This window comes from Leucoraja erinacea, chromosome 14, assembly GCF_028641065.1.
Source record: "Leucoraja erinacea ecotype New England chromosome 14, Leri_hhj_1, whole genome shotgun sequence".
Lineage (NCBI taxonomy): Eukaryota > Metazoa > Chordata > Chondrichthyes > Rajiformes > Rajidae > Leucoraja > Leucoraja erinaceus.
In genome coordinates, this window is record NC_073390.1 from 5,777,957 (window position 1) to 5,802,829 (window position 24,873).

The 24,873-nt window shown below is 43.0% G+C and overlaps 1 protein-coding gene across 2 annotated transcripts in view; it reads right to left on the reverse strand.

The window, feature by feature from the left end:
* Positions 1 to 22,012, reverse strand: part of chrnd (cholinergic receptor, nicotinic, delta (muscle)) — a 42,016-nt gene extending 20,004 nt beyond the window's left edge. Inside the window, exons 1-6 of one of the 2 annotated variants that reach the window (XM_055645418.1) lie at positions 20,339 to 22,012; positions 11,207 to 11,352; positions 7,962 to 8,006; positions 6,370 to 6,479; positions 4,796 to 4,951; positions 3,274 to 3,383 (exon numbers count right to left, since the gene is read on the reverse strand). In XM_055645418.1, coding sequence (XP_055501393.1) covers positions 3,274 to 3,383; positions 4,796 to 4,951; positions 6,370 to 6,479; positions 7,962 to 8,006; positions 11,207 to 11,352; positions 20,339 to 20,390 — 619 coding nt within the window. In that variant the 5' untranslated portion in view covers positions 20,391 to 22,012. The remainder of the gene's footprint in view (positions 1 to 3,273; positions 3,384 to 4,795; positions 4,952 to 6,369; positions 6,480 to 7,961; positions 8,007 to 11,206; positions 11,353 to 20,338) is intronic. The other variant, XM_055645417.1, reaches the window with a different exon arrangement.
* Between the last annotated feature and the right edge of the window lie 2,861 nt (positions 22,013 to 24,873).

The following is a 24,873-nucleotide window of genomic DNA, read 5'->3' on the forward strand; positions in this document are numbered from 1 at the left end:
AGCCTTCCGTTGACGGGGCGATCTTGGCTCCCGTAGCCAGCGGTCGGGCCCGCTGCATTGGAGCGATCAAGCTCCTGCCTCGGGTGGCGCCGGGGGATCGGACCCCAGGTCGGGGCTGGTCGAATCTTGTGCGACTTTGGATCTCCCGACTCGGTCTCTATCCGAGACTGCGAGCACTGCGATGTTGAATTACGCAGACCGCGGTTGCAGCATCGATCCCAGGCAAGGGATCGGCTCCGATGGTAAGTCCACGCCCCCGCGGTGGGGCTCAAAGTCAGTCCTGAGCAAGGGCTCCAGCTCCATGATGTTAGGCTGCAGAGTGACCGGGGATACGATCCGGCAAACAATCGCATCTCCGGCAAGGTAAGAGATTGAAAAAACGTTTCCCCCGTCCCCTCCCCCACCCCCCACATAAAAACAAACTAGAGAACATTAACACAAACTTTTAATGCTCACTAAAAATATCAAAAAAATGACGAAAAGACAGACAGACTGCTGGCGAGGCTGCCATCATGCAGCACCCCCCTAGTGGGGAAGAGAAATGAAAATTTATCATAAACTACAATTTTAGTTCTTTCAATTCGAATTTACCGAATTTTATTCTAAAAATCTCAGATTCTTGCTATTTTCAATTAAAGATTGTTTAGTTACATGATGAAGGCATGTACAGGATCCCATTGCCTGTCCCTGATTGCCCTTGAACTGAGAGACCTGCCAATTCACAGCACAGTTCAGTCGATCGCATTGATGTGGATAGAGTCATTTATTTAATGCCCCAAAATTATTATAGTCCTTAAGATCACACACCAAGGTCATTTTTACGTTCCCCCTTTCTTCTTTTAATTCTTTAATTGGAATTTATTTTACAAATTTAATGTGAATGAAAGGTTTTCCTGCTGTCATAGTCTTCTGTTGAAATTTGAATAGCATTAATATTTTATAGCTTGCAATAACAATTTTATACCAAGAAAGTCGTCCGCTCCGAAGTAACGTTCTGTAATACATTTCATTTCAACCTTGTATTTGAAATTTATAATTGAACTATTCTGTAAATTCTTTTCCATTTTATTCATTTCTTTCAACCATATATATTTAATTTGTTTTAATTTGTTTCAGCAAAGTACAAACCATCAGTATCAAGAGAAGAATAATCTTATGTGATTTTCCCATTAAAGACGACCATCACTTACTTGTGTATGAAAAAACTGTAGATGCTGGTTTAAACCGAAGATTGACACATAAAGCAGGAAACATAGAAACATAGAAAATAGGTACAGGAGGAGGCCGTTTGGCCCTTTGAGCCAGCACCGCCATTCATTCCTGCCATTGCGGTTCCAACATTATTCCTGCTAGGATCCTTTTCCAGCCGACCTTGGCCCGCTCCTCTCTCATGCCTTCATAGTCCCCTTTGTTCAACTGCAACACTAACACTTCTGATTTAACCTTCTCCCTCTCAAATTGCAGATTAAATTTTATCTTGGCAAGCTGGAGTAACTCAGTGGGACAGGCAGCATCTCTGATTAGAAGGAATGGGTGATGTTTCGGGTCGACTATTGAGTCAACTCTGGTGCCGACTCACCGTTGCCGTCGCGGAGCTGGCCGAGACCGGAGCGGGTGGAGCGGTGGAGGAGCGCTGCTGCTGCTGCTGCCGATGCGAAGGCTGCTGCTGCTGCCGATGCGAAGGCTGCTACTGCGGGTCTGCGGACGGCGGCACCGGGAGCCCGCGGATCCCTGGAGGGAGACCGCTTTTCGGGGCTCCTGCAACGGCGAATTCTCCCGTCCGTGTTGCGGGGTCGAAGAGCTCCTGGAGCGGGGCCTAACACCACTGCCCCGCGCGGCTGGAATGGCCGCGGGACTATGCGAGCGCACACTGGGGGCTCCAACACCAAGACCCGGTGTGCGACCTCGCACCACCCGGCGTGGCTTCAATGGCCGCGGGACAATCGCCATCGCCAGCCGGGGGCTTTGACTTTGACTCTGACATTGGGGGGGGGAGAGTGCAGTGGAGAGATAAGTTTTTTTGGCCTTCCATCACAGCTATGTGATGGATGTTTATGTAAAATGTAATTATGTTGTGTCTGGGGTCTATTTGTGTGTAATGTATGGCTGCAGAAACGGCATTTCGTTTGGACCTCCAGGGGTCCAAATGACAATTAAATTGACTCTTGACTCTCTCTCTTGACTCTTCTTCAGACTGAGAGTCACGGGAAGCTCTGACTTTCCCCATGCCCGCTGAGTTACTCCAACTTGCCACGCTAAACCCATGAGACAATATGTTTTACTTGCATACTTGGGGGACAAAAATAACATTAGCTATTCATAAATTCCAATGTAAATGGATTATGTTAAAAATGAAATCTGCAAAAATTGGAAACGGCAAGTTTCTGTCAGTGCTCAGTAGCATAGCTATACTAGTTGTATATTTTAAAAGTATTCCTTTGACTTTATGATAGTCAGTAAAATTCAAACCAATGGCAGGAATTAGGTAATGAAAATCTCAAAGAAAATCTAACAATTTTGTTTTACATTTGGTGTTCTGCAGTACATTACATGCATGTCTCCATTTAACTACCAAGTGTAATGGGGCAAGCGGGAGACTAATATCTATCTGCATTACGAAGTTTCCTGATTTATAACCAGGAATGAGATCTATATTTGCAGCTTTCTGGGTGTAAGGTACTGTGCAAGTGAGGCATCACTGTTCTTCTAACTTTGGGGCATTATTGACCATGAATTTAGCTACATTGCTAAATGTGTACTGACATGGTGCACGTAGCAAGTTTACCATCAAAATTGATACGTGTGGCTAAACTGGAATCTTGACAGCAATTTTGTCGGGGAATACCAGCTCTTGTTTAAAAAACCACTTGTGATGGAGTTGAAATAGTTCTTGCTTCACAACTGATATAATAACAATTCTGAAGAAGGGTCTCATCCAGAACGTCACCCATTCTTGCTCTCCAGAGATGCTGCCTGTCCTGCCGAGTTACTCCAACATTTTGTGTCTATCTTGGGTGTAAGTTCCTGCAACTGCAGTTCCTTCCTACACAAAATAAAAGAAGTGACCAGCATGGAGTCTCTGACTAATGCTATATTTTGTTTCATTAAACAATTCTATGGGCTGCCTCTTATAATTAATGTTTTTAGACTGTAAGGTGCATGATCACGTTAGTATATTATAATAGCAACATTAGTAAAAGATCTTATGTATCTATTAATTTATTGCTTAATAATACATTTTGTTAAAAATAAATGACATCGACGAAGCTTTACCTGTGAAAGCTTCAGGATCAATAATAATCCATTCAATTGGATATTCTTTGCCATTTACAACTTCTCTTGCTAGCTCCAAATTTATTTCCTCTGCATTGTAATTCAAAGAGCTTTCACAAAAAAGAAAGAAGACACTGAAGTTAAAATGTGGAATGTCTGTTAGTGCGATGATTAACATGAGTGACAAAACATCAGGAATATGAACGCCTCATCTCCCAACCTGAGTCAATGCTTACACTTACCCTGACTGGATATGGAATGCCTATGTCACTGGCTCTCTATATCACACAGTGTACTGACATGGTGCACGTAGCAGGGTGGCACAGTGGCGCAGCGGTAGAGTTGCTGCCTTACAGAGCCAGAGACCTGGGTTTGATCCTGACTACCGGTGCTGTCTGTACGGAGTTTCCATGTTCTCCCTGTGACCGTGTGAATATTCTCTGGGTGCGCTGGTTTCCTCCCAAAGACATGCAGGTTTGTAGGCTCATTTGCTTCCCTAAAAATTGGCTTCCAGGATCCTACATCCTAGTGTGCAGGATAGAACTACTGTACAGGTGATTGCTGGTCGGTGTGGATTCAGTAGGCTGAAGGGCTGGTTTACACACTGTATCATTAAATTAAACTAAACTAAACTAGTGACAGGCCATTGACTGGCATTATTAAGAACATTCCCACTGAAAGGTCTCAACCCAAAACGTCGCCTATTCCTTCTCTCCATAGATGCTGCCTCACCCGCTGAGTTCCTCCAGCATTTTTGTCTACCTCTGACAACCTTTGTCAGTTAGCAAAACTGGAGCCACATTTAACAGTTGGAAAAACTTGTAATCCTGTAATTTCATTTAATGTCATTTGCCATTCACAGAGAATTAAAAACGATTAAAATTGAAGTAAATGTAATTAACCTATCCCTTTACCCCTCTTAAATCTGGTCTATAATCCCCATTATAATTAAAGGCGCCTCAGATCCTACACCTGATGCAAGTTCCTAAAGGTATAAAGGAAGGGAATTGTGGCAAGGCTGGGCTCTGGTACAGAGTTGCCAGTGGAACTGCTGGTGAGTGTACGCACTTGTGTTTAACCTACAGAAGCATTTCATTGAGGCGATTCATGACAAAATCAGCAACTATTAATGCAGCGCTGTGATTGATTCTCCGGCAGCTGAGCTAATTCTCCACAAACAGGGGTAGTCTAGGCATGAATGTAGTGAAGTTACAGTCATGAGACACCAAGACAAATGCATTTAGTCTGGAACATGCTGTTGATGTTTCTTATTTCACTCAGACCCATCAAAAAATGTTGGTCACCATTTTGTCTACACCTTTAGATTTCCTCTTCTTTTAAAGACTTTTACAATTGGCAATGCAGCTATCCCTGTATGCTAATGAAACATAACCATCCAAATTAATTGTATTCCCCATCAGTGTTATCAGTTCAGTCAATTATAATTGTATCTCCACTACTTCCCATTTTCAGAAGAAAGAAGCAGGATTCCCATGAAACGCAGAAGGCAATTTGTACTTACGTGAATTTCAAGGAGCAGTTCTGCCAGTCAAATGGAAAATAAAGGACATTGATGGCACAAGAACTTCTGAATATTGCAGGGGGAAGCCAAGTAACATATCCTTCCGGAGTGACCAGCACATTGCAGAAAAAGGCCGCGTTGTACTGCCCATCGTTGCTGGTGATTGAGGCACAGAAATCATGTGATATGCAGTTCAAGTAATGCTAATACTTCAGTAAACCTTTAATCACAGGCAGACCAGAGGAGGCAGTCATACCCCCATCCATATAAACGGGACTGAGGTGGAGCGCGTCTCCAGCTATAAATTCCTCGGAGTACATATCTCGGAAGATTTGTCCTGGTCCCTCAACACCTCCAAGCTGATCAAAAAGGCACAGCAGCGCCTTTACTTCCTGAGGAGGCTCAAGAAAGCCCACCTGTCCCCCCGGATCCTGACCAACTTTTACCGCTGTACCATAGAGAGTATCCTGACCACCTGCTTCACGGTATGGTACAGCAGCTGCACTGCTGCGGACAGGAAGGCACTACAACGGGTAGTGAAAACCGCGCAGCACATCATCGGTGCCCCGCTCCCTGCCATGGATGCCCTCCACCGAAAACGGTGTCTGAGACGGGCTGGGAAGATCATCAAAGACCCCTCACGCCCCAACCATGGACTGTTTGCCCCCCTCCCATCAGGGAGGCGGTACAGGAGCCTCAGGTCACGTACTAGTAGGATGAGGAACAGCTTCTACAACAATACAATCACACTGCTGAACTCGGAGTCCCGCCAATAGATTTCTCTGGTCCCTCCGTCCCCATTGTTTAATTATTCTGTATTTCTTGATTATTCTGTATCTTCTCTCTTTCTATTTTTTTTGTTTTCTTTATGTACAACTACTACGGACTGACGCAAAACTGCATTTCGTTGTACTGATACTTGTATTTGTGCGATGACATTAAAGTTGAATTGAATTGAATTGAATAACTACTCAACAGGTATTTTTGCAGCCTCGTATTCCATTTCCTATTGCCTTTACTCACAATGTAATGGATTTTAATGCTGGACCATTGAAAGCAAGCTGTTCGCCTCAAATACTTGTCAACTCAATTTTTTTTTACTTAGAAATGCACTTAAAGCCCAACCAGAAAAATAAACGCCCCCTACCGCACCAGTGACATGCTATTTCCATTTCTCATTCACTCCTATGGCTGGGAATGAAAGAATTTAGCACTATCAAAATGGTCAGGTTCTTGCTGTGAGGCCTTGCTCTCCAGAAGTTGAATTTAGATTTGTCCAAATACACTTCATTGTGTGCATCTTGGCCATTATCTCAATAATCTAGATTAAATTCAAAACTAAATCTGCCAAATCACCCGGATTTAAATCAAATCACTTCACCTCCCAGACCTAGAACTTGATTTTTAGTCATTAATTTCAATCAAGGTGTTTATAGTTTTCTTGACAATATGCCCATTACTTAGAAGATCATGGGGGGTCCCCAAAATGTTGCCAAGTAAACAAATTCTGCATTTGCAAAGAACAAAATCTCTTCCGACAAAAAGGTATAGTTTGAGGAAACAGGTTTTCCTACTTGTTTTCCAGGACTATGTCTGGAATCCATATTAATCCAGGGGGCAGTCGAAGGATGGAAATTCCACTGTATTCTGATTCATTCCACGTCAGCCGACTATCTTGCCATGCCTACACCAAAAAACATTACAACTTATCACCAGTAGATAGAGGTTCAGATCACCGAACGAAGTATGAAAAACCACTATTTATATAACAATGTACGCCAGTCCCGGGTGGATATTCTTGGTCTTTATTTCATTGGCGCATTGACATTTGATTGAATTGGCTTCTCTCAATATTGTTCAATCAGTCGCATTCTCTGACTGATTTATGGAAGCATCTTCTGATCGATCCGTGTAATTTACATTATGTCAATTTATGAAACAATACAGAAAAGGCTGGAAATAACAGGTTCTGGCAAAAAGGAGTGGCAGTGTCTCGGCTACATAGACAACAATCAAATGTAGATTGGCCAACCACTTTTCACAGCACTTTTGTTCACTTCACAAGGATGACCCGAGCTTCCAGTTGCCTGACCCCTTATTTTCCATCCCACTCTGATCCCTCCATCCTTGGTCTCTTACACTGTCCAATGATGCCCAATATAAGCTTGAGTGAGAAACATCACCTCATCTTCCGTCAGGTATGTTTTATTCTTTGGGACTCAAGGTCCAACTCAATTTCATATGTTGTTTTTCTGTTTGCATTTAGAACCGGCCAATTCTGCTGCAAGGTTATCTGTACATAAATTCTGTTCTGCTCTCCCCACACAGACACTGCCTGATCTGTTGGGTATTTCTCCTCCTAGTTTCAGCAACATTTAAATCTGCATTTCACAGGTTTATCTTGGCCCTCTTATTTGTTTTCTTGCTCCCAAATTGCCCTCAATAATCAATTAACCAAAGTGTTTTGTGATCATAATCTCAAAGTATTAGAACATGTCACTCGTGTGAAACAGAATGTTGGAATAGATATTCAACAGATATTTTGAACAGTTTTCAATAATTTTTCAAGAGATATTTTTTTAAACGTATGTTTTTCCACAAGGTTGTGAGGGCTTGAGTTACAGGGAAAGGTTGGATAAGCTGGAACCTTTTACTATGGATAGTAGGAAACTGAACGGTGACCTTATTGAAGTGTACAAAATCGAGAGGGGCATGGATAATGTGAATGCTCACATTCTTTTTCCCAGAGAAGAAGATTCTAAAACTAGAAGGCATCGAAGGGAAGAGATTTAAGAGGGACATCAAGGTCAAACTTTTTCGCTTAGAGGAAATCCTAAGGATCAGAGGATTTTTCGTATCTGGAAAAAACTACCAGAGGAAGCTACAGAAGCGGATGCAATTACATTTCATGAAACACATTTGCAAATGGTTAGGGACGTTTGAGAGGGATATGGAGAAATTAAGGCAAATGTGACTAGCCCAAAATGGCAATTTGGTCGAGTGAAGCTGAAGAATCTGGTTCCCATTGTTTAGCGCAATGTCTCGACGACTATCAGATTTTGTAGCAAAGATAATAAATTTGTTAAAAGTGTGCTTATTGGTGCAAGGTTTACAAAATGTAAAAACAATTCCGTTATATGAGGCAAGGCAAGTTCATTTTACTTACGTGATCAATCCATACGTTTGAAGTAAGAGTCTCATCACTTTCTTTCTATAAAGTATTGAAATCCCAGAATTACATTAAAAAGCAATGTACTTAGTAGCAATTTATTTGGCCCTATACAAAGGTCCCACACTTATTTACAAAGAACCATACATCTAATGCAGCACATATAGCCATTTCTTTGAATCTCTCATCTGTGCAGTGTATTTTTTGCCAGTTTGTATACAGGGTATACATGGTGGTGCAGCGGTAGAGTTGCTGCCTGACAGCGCCAGAGACCGTGTTCGATCCTGGCTATGGGTGCAATCTGTATGGGGTCTGTACGTTCTCCGCATGACCTGCGTGATTTTCTCCGAGATTTTCGGTTTCCTCCCACACTCCAAAGACATACAGGTTTGTAGGTTCATTGGTTTGTTCAAATTGTATAAATGTAAAATTGTCCCTAGTGTGTGTAGGATATTGATAATGCGCGGGGAATACTGGTTGGTGGACTGAAGGGCATGTTTCCGCACTGTATCTCGAAACTAAACTAAACTAAACTAAACTACTAGGTACACAAAAATGCTGGAGAAACTCAGCGGGTGCAGCTGCATCTATGGAGCGAAGGGAATAGGCAACATTTCGGGCCGAAACCCTTGTCTGAAGAAGGGTTTTGGCCCGAAACGTTGCCTATTTCCTTCGCTCCACACTGCACCCGCTGAGTTTTTGCAGCATTTTTGTGTACCTTCGATTTTCCAGCATCTGCAGTTCCTTCTTAAACTAAATTACTAATGGGCCTGTCCCAATTAGGCGGATTTTTAGAACACTGCAGGAGACTATGCAGAAATGACCTATAGGTTGAGTAGTGGGATGCAGTTGATGTGACAAAATTACTTTTAGAAGGCATTAATCAAAACTCTTATGGGCCTGTCCCGCTTAGGCAACTTTTTAGGCGACTGCAGGAGACTCTGTGGTCGCCACATGGTCGCCACATGTTCGCAGGTGGTTGCCGGGGAGTCGCCTTCATGGTCGTGAGGAGTTCCCGTATTCTGGGCACTAGTCATGTTGAAACATGTTGAAAAATTAGCGGCGACCAGAATGAAGCCGCCATGGAGAGTAGCGAGAATTCTCGTGCCGTAGGTGGGTCGCCAGGAGGTCCTAGTGGGTCGCCAGGGGGTTAAAGGTTCCCGTAGGTTCTTATTACCAGTAGATGAGATCACTGAACCTCTATCGACTGGTCATCAGTTCTCATAGGTTGTAGCCGGTACTGACCGGTGAATTTCATTGGCTCATTGGGGAAAAAAAACATAAGCAGTAGTTTTCAGAACCAAGGCTAACTGACGGGTAATGTTGAATGTTCGCCGAACTTCACAGCCGCATATCTCTGGCTTCATAAAAGTTGTTTCCACTCCTCCTCCCCCCCCTCTTCCACCCTCTTTTAAAGGACTTACCATACTGTGCTTTTTAGCTTCTTAATTACATCGCGGTGTGTGTCTGTATCACATTGGCTTTGCACCGTGTGAATTTCACTCAGACAGCGCTCCCCCGCTTGCCCTGTCCCCCACCTGCATAACGGGCTGGTGAAGGAAGCGATGTGTGTGTGTGTTCCACTCTGACAGTAGCCGTTCCATTTGCCGGTTTTTCAGGTGACTGCCGGCAACTTGACAGTCGCCTGAAAAATTGCCTAAGTGGGACAGGCACATTAGCGTGCATTCAATGATTTGGATTATAGATGGACAATGAATGGCATATTTACCACCCGAATTAATAACCAACAATGACAATCAGTGACAAATGGCCCCGTAGCTCTCCTCATTCTTGAAGATCTGTCCACAGTTTTTTTCATTAATGTGGGTTCCCCACACTATATATGCCTCCAGTACACAGCTGCATGAGATGTAACTGGTTATATTTACACTGATAGGGATGGAGCATCACCTGCAATAGCTTCTCTCTACTTTCTACACATTCACCTTTGGTGCTTCTCAAGGATCATCCTCCAGTTGTTAATCGACAAGCAAACAGCTTGTAAATGAACCTGGTTTGTTTCAGTTAAAGTCTCATTTTATTTAGTTACAATCTCTGCTGTTCACCAACTTAACCTATAGACTCCAACAATTAAAAACATTCATCAGTCACCTCACTTGGACCCAATATTAAGGAGGCATCTTTGCTGATCTATTGAAATCTTTGTTAAACATTGCTTGTTTTTCAATGCTACCCAGATAGTGCTTACTCTGAAGACTTCCTGTTCTTTGCAATGAGTGCAGGATGTGTGTAGGACGGAACTGCAGATGCTGGTCTAAACTGTAGAGAGACACAAAATGCTGGAGTAACTCAACGGGTCAGACAGCATCTCTGGAGAGAAGAAATAGATGATGTTTCGGGTCGGGTCGGGTCGGGTCTGAAAAATGGTCTTGACACGAAACTTAATTTGTACCTTTTCTCCAGAGATGCTGTCTGACCTGCTGAGCTAAGGGCCTGTCCCACTTAGGCTATTTCTTAGGTGACTACAGGTGACTAGGCTGTCGTGACATGGTCGCCGGGGTGTCGCCTGTATGGTCGTCAATAGTCTCAGTCGCCCAAAGAGTCGTAGCGTCTTTCTGATCGTTGCTGGATTTTCAACGTGTTGAAACATTTTCGGAGACAGTTGGCGACAGTAAGTTTGGCGCCAATGAGCGTAGTTTGACTTCTCCTGACGTAAGCGCTGTCGTAGTTGTCGCCAGGTTAATGTAGGTTGTCGCCAGTGCTGACTCATTTTTTTTTGGTTGTTAAATTAATGATTCTAATTCAAATTTTATGTTGAAGGGGGGTCCAGTTGCTGCTTTTTTGGCAACCTGCTATGACTGTGACAGTCTCTGGCAGTCGCCTAAAAATGGCCTAAGTGGACAGGCCCTTAACTACAGCATTTTGTGCCTATCTTCGTTTTGAACTGGAACCACAGTGAGTTGAAGTAATCAGGACTGGGTACAGTGGAGAAGAAATGGCTTCAAGATCTTCAGTGCACTTAAAAAGTTCTTTCCACCCTGAAGCTAAATTAAAATTACTCAAAAAATAGTAAACTCATGCAAGTGATTTTTTTGTGCATTTTTGGCCCAATAGATGTAAATAAAAATATAATCGATATAACATGTATGTATTATTCAATCCCATTTCACTTTAAAATTAATGTTTTCTTCATCGGATAATGCAAGGTAAAATTACTAATAATTTCACCAATCGCCAATTTTCTTATGTTCTATTGAGCACTGAATAATGAACTGGCTTACTAGTGAGACAAGGTTGGAGAGGGTTAAACCCAGGCTAATGTTCACCACTTCATCCTTATGCTGGACGGGTCGTACATGCTTGTTGTATTTGCTGGCCACCAAAAGGTCGTAAATCAGCCTCTCTTCGTCATTTACTCCAGAACATTCTGCAGAACAAAGGACAAAGAATGGGAGTCGTTGGGAACATACAGAGAAAAACTCTCACCATCTTCTACAGATGCGCCGTAGGAAGTATTTTTTCGGGATGCATCACAGTTTCGTTTGAGAACAGCTCCGTCCAAGATCGCAAGAGATTGCAGAGATTGTGTGGATGCAGCCCAGGCCATCACACAAACCAACCTCCCTTCTATTGACTCCATTTACACTTCATTCTGCCTCAGCAAGGCCAACAGAATAATCAAGGACGAGTCACACCCTGGCCACTCCCTCTTCCCCCCTCTTCCATCGGGCATAAGGTACAGAAGTGTGAAACACACATCTCCAGGTTCAGGGACAGTTTCTTCCCAGCTGTTACCATGGGAAGAAACTGTGGGAAGCATGGGAAGAACCATCCCACCACAACGAGTGAGCAGTCCTGAACTACTGCCTACTTCATTGGGGACCCTTGGACTATCTTTGATCGGACTTCACTGGCTTTATCTTGCAATAAACGTTATTCTCTTATCATATATCTGTACACTGTGAATGGCTCAATTTTACTTCAGAGTCACGTGAGTGACTACGTGAAGAAGGCCCGTTCAGCCGCACGTGCATCATTACGTCAGACACATTGGTGCAGGCGGCCGGTTGGGGCAGCAGCTCCGCAGCCCGGTAAGCTTAAACTTCAGGTAAGCTTGTTTTTTACTTGTTTTATTTCCTGCAGGAACCTCTAGTTCCAGGGGCTTCCTGCCGGAGGATTCACGTGGCCCGATGAGGGAACCAGCTATGGGCTGTGGGGAAACCCCGGTTCTTGCCGCCAAGCGCGGGTAGCTGGAGAATGTCGGGTGTCACGAAGTGGGTTGCTGACGGGTGGTCAGTGGCTTCCAGGCGCTCAGGGTGCCGGGAGGGGTTCCCTCTGATAGGCACATAGATGCTGGGGTTCCCAGGGAGGGGACCTCCAGTATGCCGGGTGCGAGAGGGTATTTCCCTCTGATATGACCAGTTATTCTGGGAGCGCCAGTAGAGTGGGAGTCAGGAGGGGGTTCCCCTCCGACAATATGAATATTTATGCTGGGGTTTCCCGTGGAGGGGACCTCCAGGAGACCAGGAAAATATATATGCCGGGTGTCAGGAGGATTTCCCCGATATCATATAGAGGCTGGGGTTCCCGGGTAGGGGAATCCAGTAATTATGCGGCTTACAGACCGCAGGGGTCCCCAGGTAAGGGGTTAAACGGACCGGAACGGTCAGCCCTGGGGCTGGTAGGGGGTTCCCTCCGGTAATATATAAGGGTGCGGGGATTCCCGGAGAGGTCCCCAAGATATGGGGTAAATTGACCCAAGTGATCAGTCCTGGTGCCGGGACGGTTCCTTTCCGGTAAAAAATAAATAACGTGGAAGTTGGCCAGGATGGAGCCTTATTGAGAGGAGGCTCAAGATAGATACACCCTAACATCAGGAGATATGGCAGTGTTGGGCAGATGGGAGAGCCTTGTAACAGGGCTGCATAATGGGGTTGCCGAATCTATGGCAGTGCCGGCCTATTGCTCTAGGCCGTGTCAGCAGCGCCTTGTATAGGGCTGCTTAAATGTATGGCAGCAGCACCTGTAGAAGGGCTGCATGATGTCTCCCTCATGGAAGAGATGAGCTTACCGGGGCATTTTCTGACCCTGAAGGGTGGGCCTGTTGGAGAGGCCATGCCAGCAGCGCCTTGTAGTAGGGCTGCTTAATGTCTCCCTTATGGAAGAGGAGAACATGCTGGGTCAGTGTAATCCGATGCCGAGGCTGAGGGTATAGCGTGGAGCATACCTCAAGGAATGAAGGGCATGTCAGAGGTACAATTCTGGCAGCAAGGTTGCCATTACAACACAGTGCAGTGAACACTGCTATCAGGGGAGTTAGAGCCACCTGCCGAATATTCTATTCAGGTGAGACATATTCCACAGGCAAAACCTGAAGGACGAGTAAGGATTCATAGTTTAGGGGAAAACACACCCCACGGCTTCATCAGCAGGAAGCGGTTCACTGAAGCTGGTAGCAGCATTAAGCTGACCAGAGTTACTCTACAACTAATTGACCACAAACAAGTTGGTAAGATTTACAATTGGTTGGGCAACACACAAATAACTGAGACATTGTCATCTACGCAGAGGCATTTTAACCAGATAACTGGACAATACTAGTATTCCAAGAAGGTTGGAATTTGGCCTGAAGAGTGTTGAGCCAGGTCCAGTATTTTAGCCAGGTTGCCTTCGAGACAGGCTCGGAGATATGGGGAATTGTCTTTCAAGGCAAGGTCAGAATTATGGCAAGAGTTGTCTGGGGACATGTGAGAATTATCGGAACCGGGCCAGAGTTGTTGTCAGGGCAGACTCGAAATTATGGCAGGTGTGGCCTGTTCATTATGAATGAAGGGTGATCAGACTGATTTCATAGGGTTTTCCATGTACAATGATCATCAGAGGTGTTTGAAGGCAGTGTTATGATGAGGCAAGTTAAACAGTATGATAACAATAAATCATTCAAAGGACTACTCAGAGTTTAAAAAACAATTGTGATATATTGTCTGGATTATATTTTGATGCTGTATTTGACTAAAATCCACTCAGTCTCAAGCTAATTGAGGAATTGGATTCTCCTATCCAATAAATTAGGTTGTTATCAAATGGATAGTTACCATGTGACTCCGCCCTGGGCAACAGATTGGAATCAATAGAACCTGGAACAGCCTTGTGGTTATAAAGAAGTTCCTATTCATTGGGCTAACTGGCAATGTAATAGATGTGATGCAACTCTGCATTTGGGAGAACTGACAGCATGCTAAATGACAAACAATATGGGTCATGAATGTCATTGCTAATACAACTTGCTATTGCCAGCTGAAGCTAATAAAGCCACTATGATGGACAAACAGTATTTAGCATTGCTCCAGTAGTTGATCAATAAATATGTCATTATATTGCAAAAAAGATGCTATGGCTTAAGGTGGGAACATGCGAATGTCATCTCTAGTTGGAGGTGCAGGAGATTTGCAATGAGTTATTAACTCTTCAGTATTGGTATCAACTATCTATAGACCCAAAGTGCATTTATGGGTTAAAGAGCCCTCCGCTCCCAGCCCTCGTTGAGCTCATCTGGAAGTTCTAGTCTTCTTTCATCTTACTATCATACTTCAGTCACTATTATTATCTGTGATTTCACACCGCTGCTTTGAAGATTGACGCACGTGCGGCTGAACGGGCTTCTTCACGTATGCCCTCATCGTAACTCCTCATAAAATAAAGATCAAACTTCAAACTGGTAAGTTCTCGTTTAATCTTACTATTGTAATTATGTATTGTCTTTGGTCAGCACGCAACAAAAGCTTTTCACTGTACACGTGACAATAAACTTAACTAAACTAAACTAAATTACCTCACCGAGTAAAATCAATACAGATGACAGGATCCCTCTCGCTTTTAACTTAAAAAGTGATAAATATGCTTGAAAAGGGGGTGAGCCAGATATTTCATGTTGCGTTCAGAGCGTTGTTTGTTGAAAGTCCCTTCATCATATATTAAGCTTTTATAAATGTTGATAAAAACTTAAACTTTGATTAACCTGAGATCTGCTAATTCAAAATTAAACAGTATTGCTTTTGGCTTCAAGTGATGCAGTCCTAATTTAGCAGCAGAATATTACAGAAACAAGAATATTCAATCACATATCGTGTACATGCTAGTTCATATTTTTAAATGTATAATGCAATAGTGATGATCACATTATATCACTCCGGAAATGTGACTTGGTGCTTCCTTTGTAAATCACACTTACAGTGAGGATACATCTTCTGGGTTGAAATCACACCAAATAAGGTTATTTCACACTAAAAAAAAACGATTTGGAGTTTTGTCAGGATGAATTCATCCTGGTGGTTTTGTGAAGCACCTGGCACTCAGCTACATTAAGTTTTATTAGTGTTTTTTTCTGTGGCGTAATTCATTAAAAAGGGCATCCCCGTATAGGTGCCACGCCTGGCATATTTACTGTAAGTTTCCTTTAATTTATTTACTTGCTTGCATTCTGCCAGGCTCCGCAGTAACATGCAGTAACTCTGCAGAAACATAGTTTATACAAGCACATTCTTTGGCATGCTGATTTGTTGTTGTCACAGAGTTATACAGACAGAAACAGGCCCTTTGGCCCAACTTGCCTTTGCTTAACAAGTTGCCTCCCTGAGCTAGTCATATTTGCCTGTGTTTAGCCAATGCCTCGAAACCTTTCCTATCCATGTACCTGTCCAAATGTCTATCAACTATATCTAATCTCACCACAGGTATTGTCCCGTTACACTGGAGAGTAGTCAATGTGGTTCCTTTCTTTAAGAAGGGAAGTAGAAAACATAGGGATGGTAAACCTCACTTGAGTGGCAGGGAAACTATTGGAGAGGATTCTTTAGGATAGGATTTCCTCTCATTTGGAAGAGAATGGGCTAATTAGGGACAGTTAGTATGGCTTTGCCCATGGCAGGTCATGTCTTACAAAGTTTCTTGAGTTGTTTGAGGAGGTGATGAAGGTAGGGCAGTAGATGTTGTCTACATGGATGGTAGTAAGGATTTTGATAAAGTCCCTCATGATGGCAATCCAGAAGATTAAGATACATGGGATCTACAGTGACGGATGTTCGGAATCAGAACTGGCTTACACATAGAAGAAAGAGGTTCGGGGTGGATGAGTGTAATTCTGGCTGCAGCTCTGCGACCAGTCACATTTTACAGGGGACTGTTCGGAGACCTCTATTGTTTGCAGATGACACCAAAACTGGTGTAGTTGCGGACTGTGAGGAAGGCTGATAAAGGATTCAGCCGGATATACTGTCGATCAGCTACAGAAATGGATGAGTGAAATGCAGGTAGAGATTAATCTGAGCAAGTGTAGGTGTTGTACTTTGGGAAGTCCAACGTAAGGAGAAAGTAAACAGTTAATGGCAAGACACTTAACAGCATTGATATGCAGAGAACTCTTGGGGATCTAGTCCATAACTCCCTGCAAGTGGCAATACAAGTAGAGAGAGCAGTAAAGAAGAAGTACGGTGTGCTTGCCTTCATTTGTCAGCTATTGCATATGAAAGTCAAGAAGAGTGCATTGATTGCCGTTCTGGTTGTTCCATTACAGGAATAATGTGGCTTTAGAAAGAGTGCAGAGGACGTTTACCAAAATGATGCATAGATTAGAGTCTATTAGTGAAAAGATTGGACAAATGTGGATTGTTTTCTCTGGAATGTCAGAGGTTGAAGGGAGATCTGATAGAAGTACCACCGGGTGGCGCTGTCAGCGAAGGCAGCCTCGCCAGTGGTCTCTGTCTTTTCGTCTTTCTTGATATTTTTAGTGTGTTTTTAAAGTTTGTGTTAATGTTCTCTGGTTTGTTTTATGTGGAGGGTGGGAGAGGGGGTCAGGGGGGAACATTTTTTTCAATCTCTCACCTTGCCGGAGATGCGATTGTTTTCTGGGAGCGTACCTCCGGTTGGTCTGCGGCCTAACATCGTGAAGCTGGAGGCCTCGCTCGGGATTGACATTGGGCCCCACCGTGGGGACGTGGACTTACCATCGGAGCCGATCCCTTGCTTGGGATCGAAGCTCCAACCGTGGCCTGCGGATTTCACCATCGAGAAGCTCGCATACAGCCAGAGAAGATGACTTTAACTTCACATCCTGTTCAGCATGGACATTGGGGCCAAAAGGCTTGACCCTGTCCTGAACTGTTCTATTTCAGTATTTTATGTTCTAATTGTACCCGCCTCAACCAATTCAACTCGCAGCTCATCCCATATACCCACCAACATCTGTGAGAAAAAGTTGAAATCGATTTTAAAATTATTCTCTCACTTTAAATCTAAGCCCTCTGATTTTTGGACAGTTAGAATTCACCTTATCGATATCCATCATGATTTTATATACGCCGATAAGCTCCATGGAAAAAAGCCGCCTTGCCAGTCCCTCCTTATAGCTCAAGCCCTCCAGTCCAGTAACATCCTTGTGAATCTTTTTTGTCCCCTTCCAGCTTAATGACATCGCTCTTTTAACTAGGTGCATACAATACTCAATGTGTGGTCTCACCAACATCTAATAGTTCTAACATGCCACCTCAACTCTTGCACTCATTGCCCTGACCGCTAATGGTGATTGTGCGTTGAGAGTGGATGTTATCGATGCGTTGTAGAGTTTGAAATACAGGCGCGGATTCTGTTATTTACCCTGCATATATCTCTGAAGGCAAATGATATCATCAAGGTCTTTGGGCAGGGCACTGAACAGTGAAATGCAGCCATTTGTCAGAAGAGGAAGGGGTTATTGCTATTGATGGGGGCGAGCAGAGGCACAAGCCATGGGCATGTCTACGGGCACCACAATCTGGAAGCAAGGTCTTCACAGAGAACATGTGCGAGGACATTTTAATCTGGCAAGGTCAGGGATTTTTGAGAGCTGCAACTTTGACACATGTAGCCAAGGCCCAGGCGAAATAGTTGGTGAAAATATGGGCAGCTGAGAACCTTGGCAAAAAGTTACACTTTCAGACTGTTTTACGTAACTGTCTGGTTACACAGTTTGTAAACCTGAGTCCATGACTATATTAATCATCGATTAGATAGAGGTACAATGTAGTATTTCTAAAGCCGGCTCTGCCTGAGTGGCCGACCATGTATTCCCCAATGCCTCCAGTAGTGGAGAGCCACCAATAGTGGCACCACTCGGGTGCCCATTGAATGAATATCTCACTATGAAAAGCTATTCATACAAATTAGGGGAAATTTACAAGTAACCCACCAGTCTGCAAGTCTTTGGGGTGTGGGAGAATACTGGAGCACTCGGAGGAAACCCACACAGTGACTGAAATATCATGCAAACTCCACACAGACAGCACCAATGACAAGATTAAGCTTTACTGAAATCAAACAAACTGCTGGAGGAACTCAACAGGTCAGGCAGCATCTGTGGAGGGAGATGACCAGACAATGTTTCTGGTTGGAAACCTTCCTCAGACTAATAAATAGACAATAGACAATAAGTGCAGGAGTAGGCCATTCGGCCCTTCTAGCCAGCACCGTCATTCAATGTGATCACGGCTGATCATCCCCAATCAGTTCCTGCCTTCTCCCCATATTCCCTGACTCCGCTATCTTTAAGAGCCCTATCTAGCTCCCTCTTGAAAGTATCCAAAGAACCGGTCTCTACCACCCTCTGAGGCAGAGAATTCCACAGACTCACAACTCTGTGTGAAAATGTGTTTCCTCATTTCCGTTCTAAATGGCTTACCCCTTATTCTTAAACTGTGGCCCCTGGTTCTGGACTCCCCGAATATCTGGAACACGTTTCCTGCCTCTAGCGTGTCCAAACCCTTAATAATCTTATATGTTTCAATAAAAACCCATCTCATCCTTCTAAATTCCAGAGTATACAAGCCCAGCCACTTAATTCTCTCAGCATATGACAGTCCCGCCATGCCGGGAATTAACCTTGTAAACCTACACGGCACTCCCTCAATAGCAAGAATGTCCTTCCTCAAATTAGGGGAACAAAACTGTACACAATACTCCAGGTGTGGTCTCACTAGGGCTCTGTACAACTGCAGAAGGACTCTTTGCTCCTGTACTCAACTCCTCTTGTTATGAAGGCCAACATGCCATTCGCTTTCTTCACTGCCTGCTGTACCTGCATACTTACTTTCATAGATTGATGAACAAGGACCCCCAGATCCCGTTGTACTTCCCCTTTTTCCAACTTGACACCATTTAGATAATAATCTGCCTTCCAGTTTTTGCTACCAAAGCGGATAACCTCACATTTATCCACATTAAACTGCATCAGCCATACATCTGCCAATGAAGGGTCCCAACCCAAAATGTCCATTTCCTTTCCCATATGCCTTTGTATATCTTCATATGTTTCACAAATCATTTGTTTTTTGCTCAATGTTCCAGCATCTGCAGTCTATTGTGTCTCCATTAAACCTCATTAGCTGGGTGGGCCACTGTACTTTCTATTGATCATCGTTCTGGGGTGGGAGATTGCAACCTTCATGTGGTCCGCCCTGTTTCGACGAATGCAATCAACCCGGCGTGCTCAATCAAATAAGATCAAATAGAACAAGTTGTTCTACAACTTTAGGCTGGGCACGCCATACGCAAGAAGAAGATCATCGTTCTGCCCACTCAGTTAACTTGTCTTTACCTCTGCTTTTCTTATCCTTGTCACAGCTTACTAGTCTCGACCCAAAACGTCACCCATTCTTTCTCTCTGGAGATGCTGCCCGTCCCGCTGAGTTACTCCAGCTTTTTGTGTCTATCTTCGGTTTAAACCAGCATCTGCAGTTCCTTCCTACACACCACTATTTCAATTGTCCAACAGTATTAACCTTTGGTGGTGGTTGGTGATCTCCCTATTGTCCTGATGTTGATTTTTGTCTTTGAAATAATGTATAAAATGTACCATCTTCTGCATTCAATTTCCTTTCTAAATTTTTCTCTGCATTGTGGGATGTTTAAACGTATGGAAGCTCAATGAGCAAAAAGTAAGCCCCAGTGTTGGTTATTGTTGACCAGTGAACAGCGATGACTAAATATGGATGTAATTCTAGTTATAACAGTTTGCACACAGGAGTGTGGATCAGGAATACAGGAATATTCCTCCAACCAAGCAAATTGGAAAAAACTTGAAATTCATGTATTTATCACTGAACAACATAAGATTTTGATATCCTTAGTTCAGTAAAGAGTTTCAAATTTAACACAAACAAAAGTCAAAGTTATTTGTACCTAAGCTTCTGTTATTTTAAAATAAACCTTATAGTTTCAAACAAGACAGTAGAAATTCAGCTCTCCGAAGTTTGAAAGAAAATGTTACATTTAACACAATAGCTCCAGCCTGATTGGGATTAGATAAAACTGTAAACTCAAACCAAAAGAGATTTTCATTATCACCAGGAAAGATCATTCAGTAATAATAAGAGGTAACTTACCCGTATAAAACAGGCAGGAAATAAGAAGATAAACAAGATGAATGTTCCTCATTTTGAAAGCGAGCAGTTCTGAATTTAACTGCCGCTGAATGGCATTTGGCTATTCTTTGAAGGGCACAGAGAATCTGAAAGTCGATCCCGAGTGGAAACTGACACAAACAGCTGCTTGTGCAGATGGATATAAAATAAACCCCCTCCTATGGTGATGGGTCTGGAGTCTCTAACCATGGGTGGGGAATCTGATTCATATTCCACCTGAACATCAACTCTGATTGCATGTTTTGAGAGGAAGGATAGAGGATCAGGTCTTGCTTACATTTTTTGTTTGAAAGAAGTTTCAAGGAAGAAGAGAAAACTACGGATGTAGTTGTGTTTCACTCCCTCCACTTTGTTTCATTACTTGTCAGCCATCCAGCCTTGAGCAGATATTTCATCAAATTATATATTGATTCCTGCCGTAAATATATTCCTTGCTCACCATGCTATCTCTCTTCTTGATCGCTGAGGGTAAATCTGTGGCCTTGTTATGTACTTTGATCCTATGCTAAGTTTCCAAAAACATTTTGTCATTGAGACTGCCTTCAACCACATTGTTAACATCGTTCTTCCCCAGCTCAACTCATATGTCGTCACTGCCAGACTTAACTATTCCCATGCTCATCATTAGCAAATCCAAAACTGCAGCTTGAAATCCAAATTGTGCCAAGAACTATTCATTTATCATCCCTGTGATTCCTGCCTCACACTAGGTCCTGATCCCCGATATTAAACTCCTTATTCTTCTTTTCAAACACCTCTTTGCCCTTGTTCTTCATGCCTCGAGCTTTGCAACCTTTCCAACCCATAGATCTCTGCGCTTTCAGTTTTTTTTAATCAAGCCACTAGCTGCCAAGGCCATTAGATCAGAAGATAGACACTGAATGCTGGAGTAAATCAGTGGGACAGGCAGCATCTCTGGATAGAAGGAATGGGTGATGTTACGGGTTGAGACCCTTCTTCAGACTTAAGAAGTGTCTTGACCCGACACATCGTCCATTCCCTCTATCCAGCGATGCGGTCTGACCCGCTGAGTTACTCCAGCATTTTGTGTCGATCTTCGGTGTAAACCAGCATCTGCAGTTCCTTCCTACACCATTAGATCAGAAACTAATGATTACATTTCTTAAATCCTATCTGTTCACCCAAACATTTGGGCACCTGTCCTAATATCTGCTATGCTTGTGTTTTTTTTTATTGTAATTTGTCGTCTTTGAAATTCACAGACCCACATACTGTTGCATTATTGATGTATCAATTAATCAACATTCGAAGGTCATTTATATTTCAAACATCCAATTTATCACTTGAGAATTCACTTATATTGGAGGTTTTGATAAAACCTGCTCAGCATGTTGAGAGAAGACTCGCATATTTAAACGAACAAGTTACTCCAGCTTTTTGTGTCTATCTTCAGTTTAAACCAGCATCTGCAGTTCCTTCCTACACAGAATAAGAGACAGGTTTTGTATTATTTTATTTTTTACACAGCAAATAGTTATCATTTCACATACTGGAAGCAGGTTAATTTGTAACTTCCACAAAGAAATTTAATATGATCTTAAAGTAGAGAGAAAAAATCTGTGCTATTGGGAAATAGCAGAGATACAGGAATAGCTTGGCAGTTTAAATAGCCAACATAGGAATGATAGAATGAACGACATCCCTGTGCACTGAGTGGTATAATTTTGTATCTGACAAATGTTTTGAAGGACTGACAAATGGATCACACGATTGAGTCTGTTTTTAAGATGAATAAATTAAATGGGTCAATAATTGCTTTGTGAATCTTGACTAGAAACATTGAAAATAGGTGCAGGAGTAGGTCATTCGGGCCTTCGAGACAGCACCGCCATTCAATATGATCATTGCTGATCATCCTAAATCAGTACCACGTTCCTGCTTTCTCCCCATATCCAATGATTCCGTTAGCCCTAAGAGCTATATCTAACTCTCTCTTGAAAACATCCAATGAATTGGCCTGCACTGCCTTCTGTGGCAGAGAATTTCACAGATTCACAACTCTCTGGGTGAAAACGTTTTTTCCTCATCTCAGTCCTAAATGGCCTACCCCTACTCTTAAACTGTGATCCCTGGTTCTGGACTCCCCCAACATCGGGAACACTTTCCCTGCGTCTAGCCTGTCCAATCCCTTAAGAATTTTATATGTTTCTATATCTCATCCTTCTAAATTCCAGTGTGTACAAGCCCAGTCGATCCAGTCTTTCATCCACCATTTCATTCATTCTGCCATCTTATTTAACATTATATTTATATTAATTCTATGGCTAAATGACATTCTATTTATCATGCTGGAATTAGAACAGCATTTCAGTGGGGCACTGAAGCAGATCATATTTCCTCAATCGGAAGTGATATTTAATAAGGAAACCTTGTCCATATATCAGTACTGCATTAGAAATTCCAATGTCCACACAAGCTCAGCGCTGAAGTGATTTTCTTAATGAGCTTGTTTGGATAGCCAAGATAATTGTCTCTTTGATTTTACACATATTTAACTGTTGCTCTGGCCACAAAAGTAATATTTTATACTTGTGAACATTAAAATAATATCCTATTTTCACAACAAAAATCAGGTTCACCCCTGTCAAAAAAAGACTTTGTACAATGTTGGTCAACATCATTATTTTAATTTACATGTTTCTAATCATTCAATCAACCTGCTAATAGACTATTTAGTCATACAAAGAATGATAAAGTGTGGAAACGGGCCCTTCAGCCCAACTTGCCCACACCGGCCAACATGTCCCAGCTACACTATTCCCACCTGCCAGCATTTGGTCCATATCCCTCCAAACCTGTCCTATCCATGTACCTGTCTAACTACTTTTTAAATATTGGGATAGCCCCAGCCTCCTATGGCAGCTCATTCCATACACTCATCACGATTTGTGTGAAAAGGTTACCCCTCACATTCCTATTAAATCTTTTCCCCTTCACCTTAAAATTTGTTTTAATATTCTTCAGGAATTCATCGAATGTTTTCTTAAATAGAGGAGAATTCCATAACATTTATAGCACTGACAGTGGATCTGCTACATAGCGGCTCTGTTTAATCACCTCGATATATTACAGCCTCACAATTTCTGGTGCACGACCCGAGGCTTTGGGCCACGAGATATACAATAATTCACTCAATATGTGATTTCATTCAGGCTGAACCTGGTTAGACTATTACATAGAAACAGCCAGAGAGTTGTGAATTGGTGGAATTCTCTGCCTCAGAAGGCAGTGGAGGCCGATTCACTGGATGCATTCAAAAGAGAGTTAGATAGAGCTCTCGGCTAGAAGAATCAAGGGATATTGGGAGAAGGCAGGAACGACGTACTGATTGTGGATGATCAGCCATGATCACATTGAATGGCGGTGCTGGCTCAAACGGCTGAATGGCCTACTCCTGCACCTATTTTCTATGTTTCTATGTTCCATATTGCTGTTGAATGCTGAATGCATGCTGTTGAATTATAATGAAATTCTCTAATTAAATAGAAATCAACATCAACCATACTTAGCAAAAGCATCAGTGTTCTTACGGTTCTTTTTTGGATAGTATTTAACTAATGTCCGGTGCTGGTTTATTTTGGGAGATTTGTGTTCAGGCTGTGTAATGTGATCCAGAATGTAAGAAAGAACAGCTGCACAGGATGAATCAATGTAATTAATAGTATCATAATTCTGAACACAGCAGCTTCAGTTTTGTAACCTATGAAGGGTTTCGTCCCGAAACGTTGCCTATTTCCTTCGCTCCATAGATGCTGCTGCACCCGCTGATTTTCTCCAGCATTTGTGTGTACCTTCGGTTTTCCAGCATCTGCAGTTCCTTCTTGAATGCTTTTGTGTTAGTTTAGTTTAGTTTAGTTCAGAGATGCAGCGCAGAAACAGACCCTTCGGCCCTCCGGGTCCTTGCCGACCAGCGATTCCAGCATATTAACAATATATCTACACACACTCAGGACAATTTACATTTATACCAAGCCAATTAACCTACAAACCTTTTTGTCTTTGGAGTGTGGGAGTAAACCAAAGATATTGGAGAAAACCAATGCGGTCACGGTGAGAATGTACAAACTCCGTGCAGACAGCACCCGTGGTGGGGATTGAACCTGGGTCTCTGGCGCTATACGTGCTGTAAGGCAGCAACTTTACCATTGCACCACCTTGCCACCCATTTTATAGAGAGACTGTGCAGAAACAGGTCCTTCGGCCTACTGAGTCGGCGCCGATCAGCGATCACCCCATACAATTTACAGAAGCCAATTAATCTATAAACCTGTATGTCTTTTGGAGTGTGGGAGGAAACCAGAGCACCCAGTGGAAACCCACGCAGTCACAGGGAGAATGTGCAAACTCCGTACAGACAGCACCCCTAGTCAGGGGTCTCTGGAGCTGTGAGGCAGCAATGTGTTCACGAAACTGTACAAAGTGTTATTGTGGACCCGATCTAGCTGGCTTAACACTCACCTTCAGAAAACACTGCT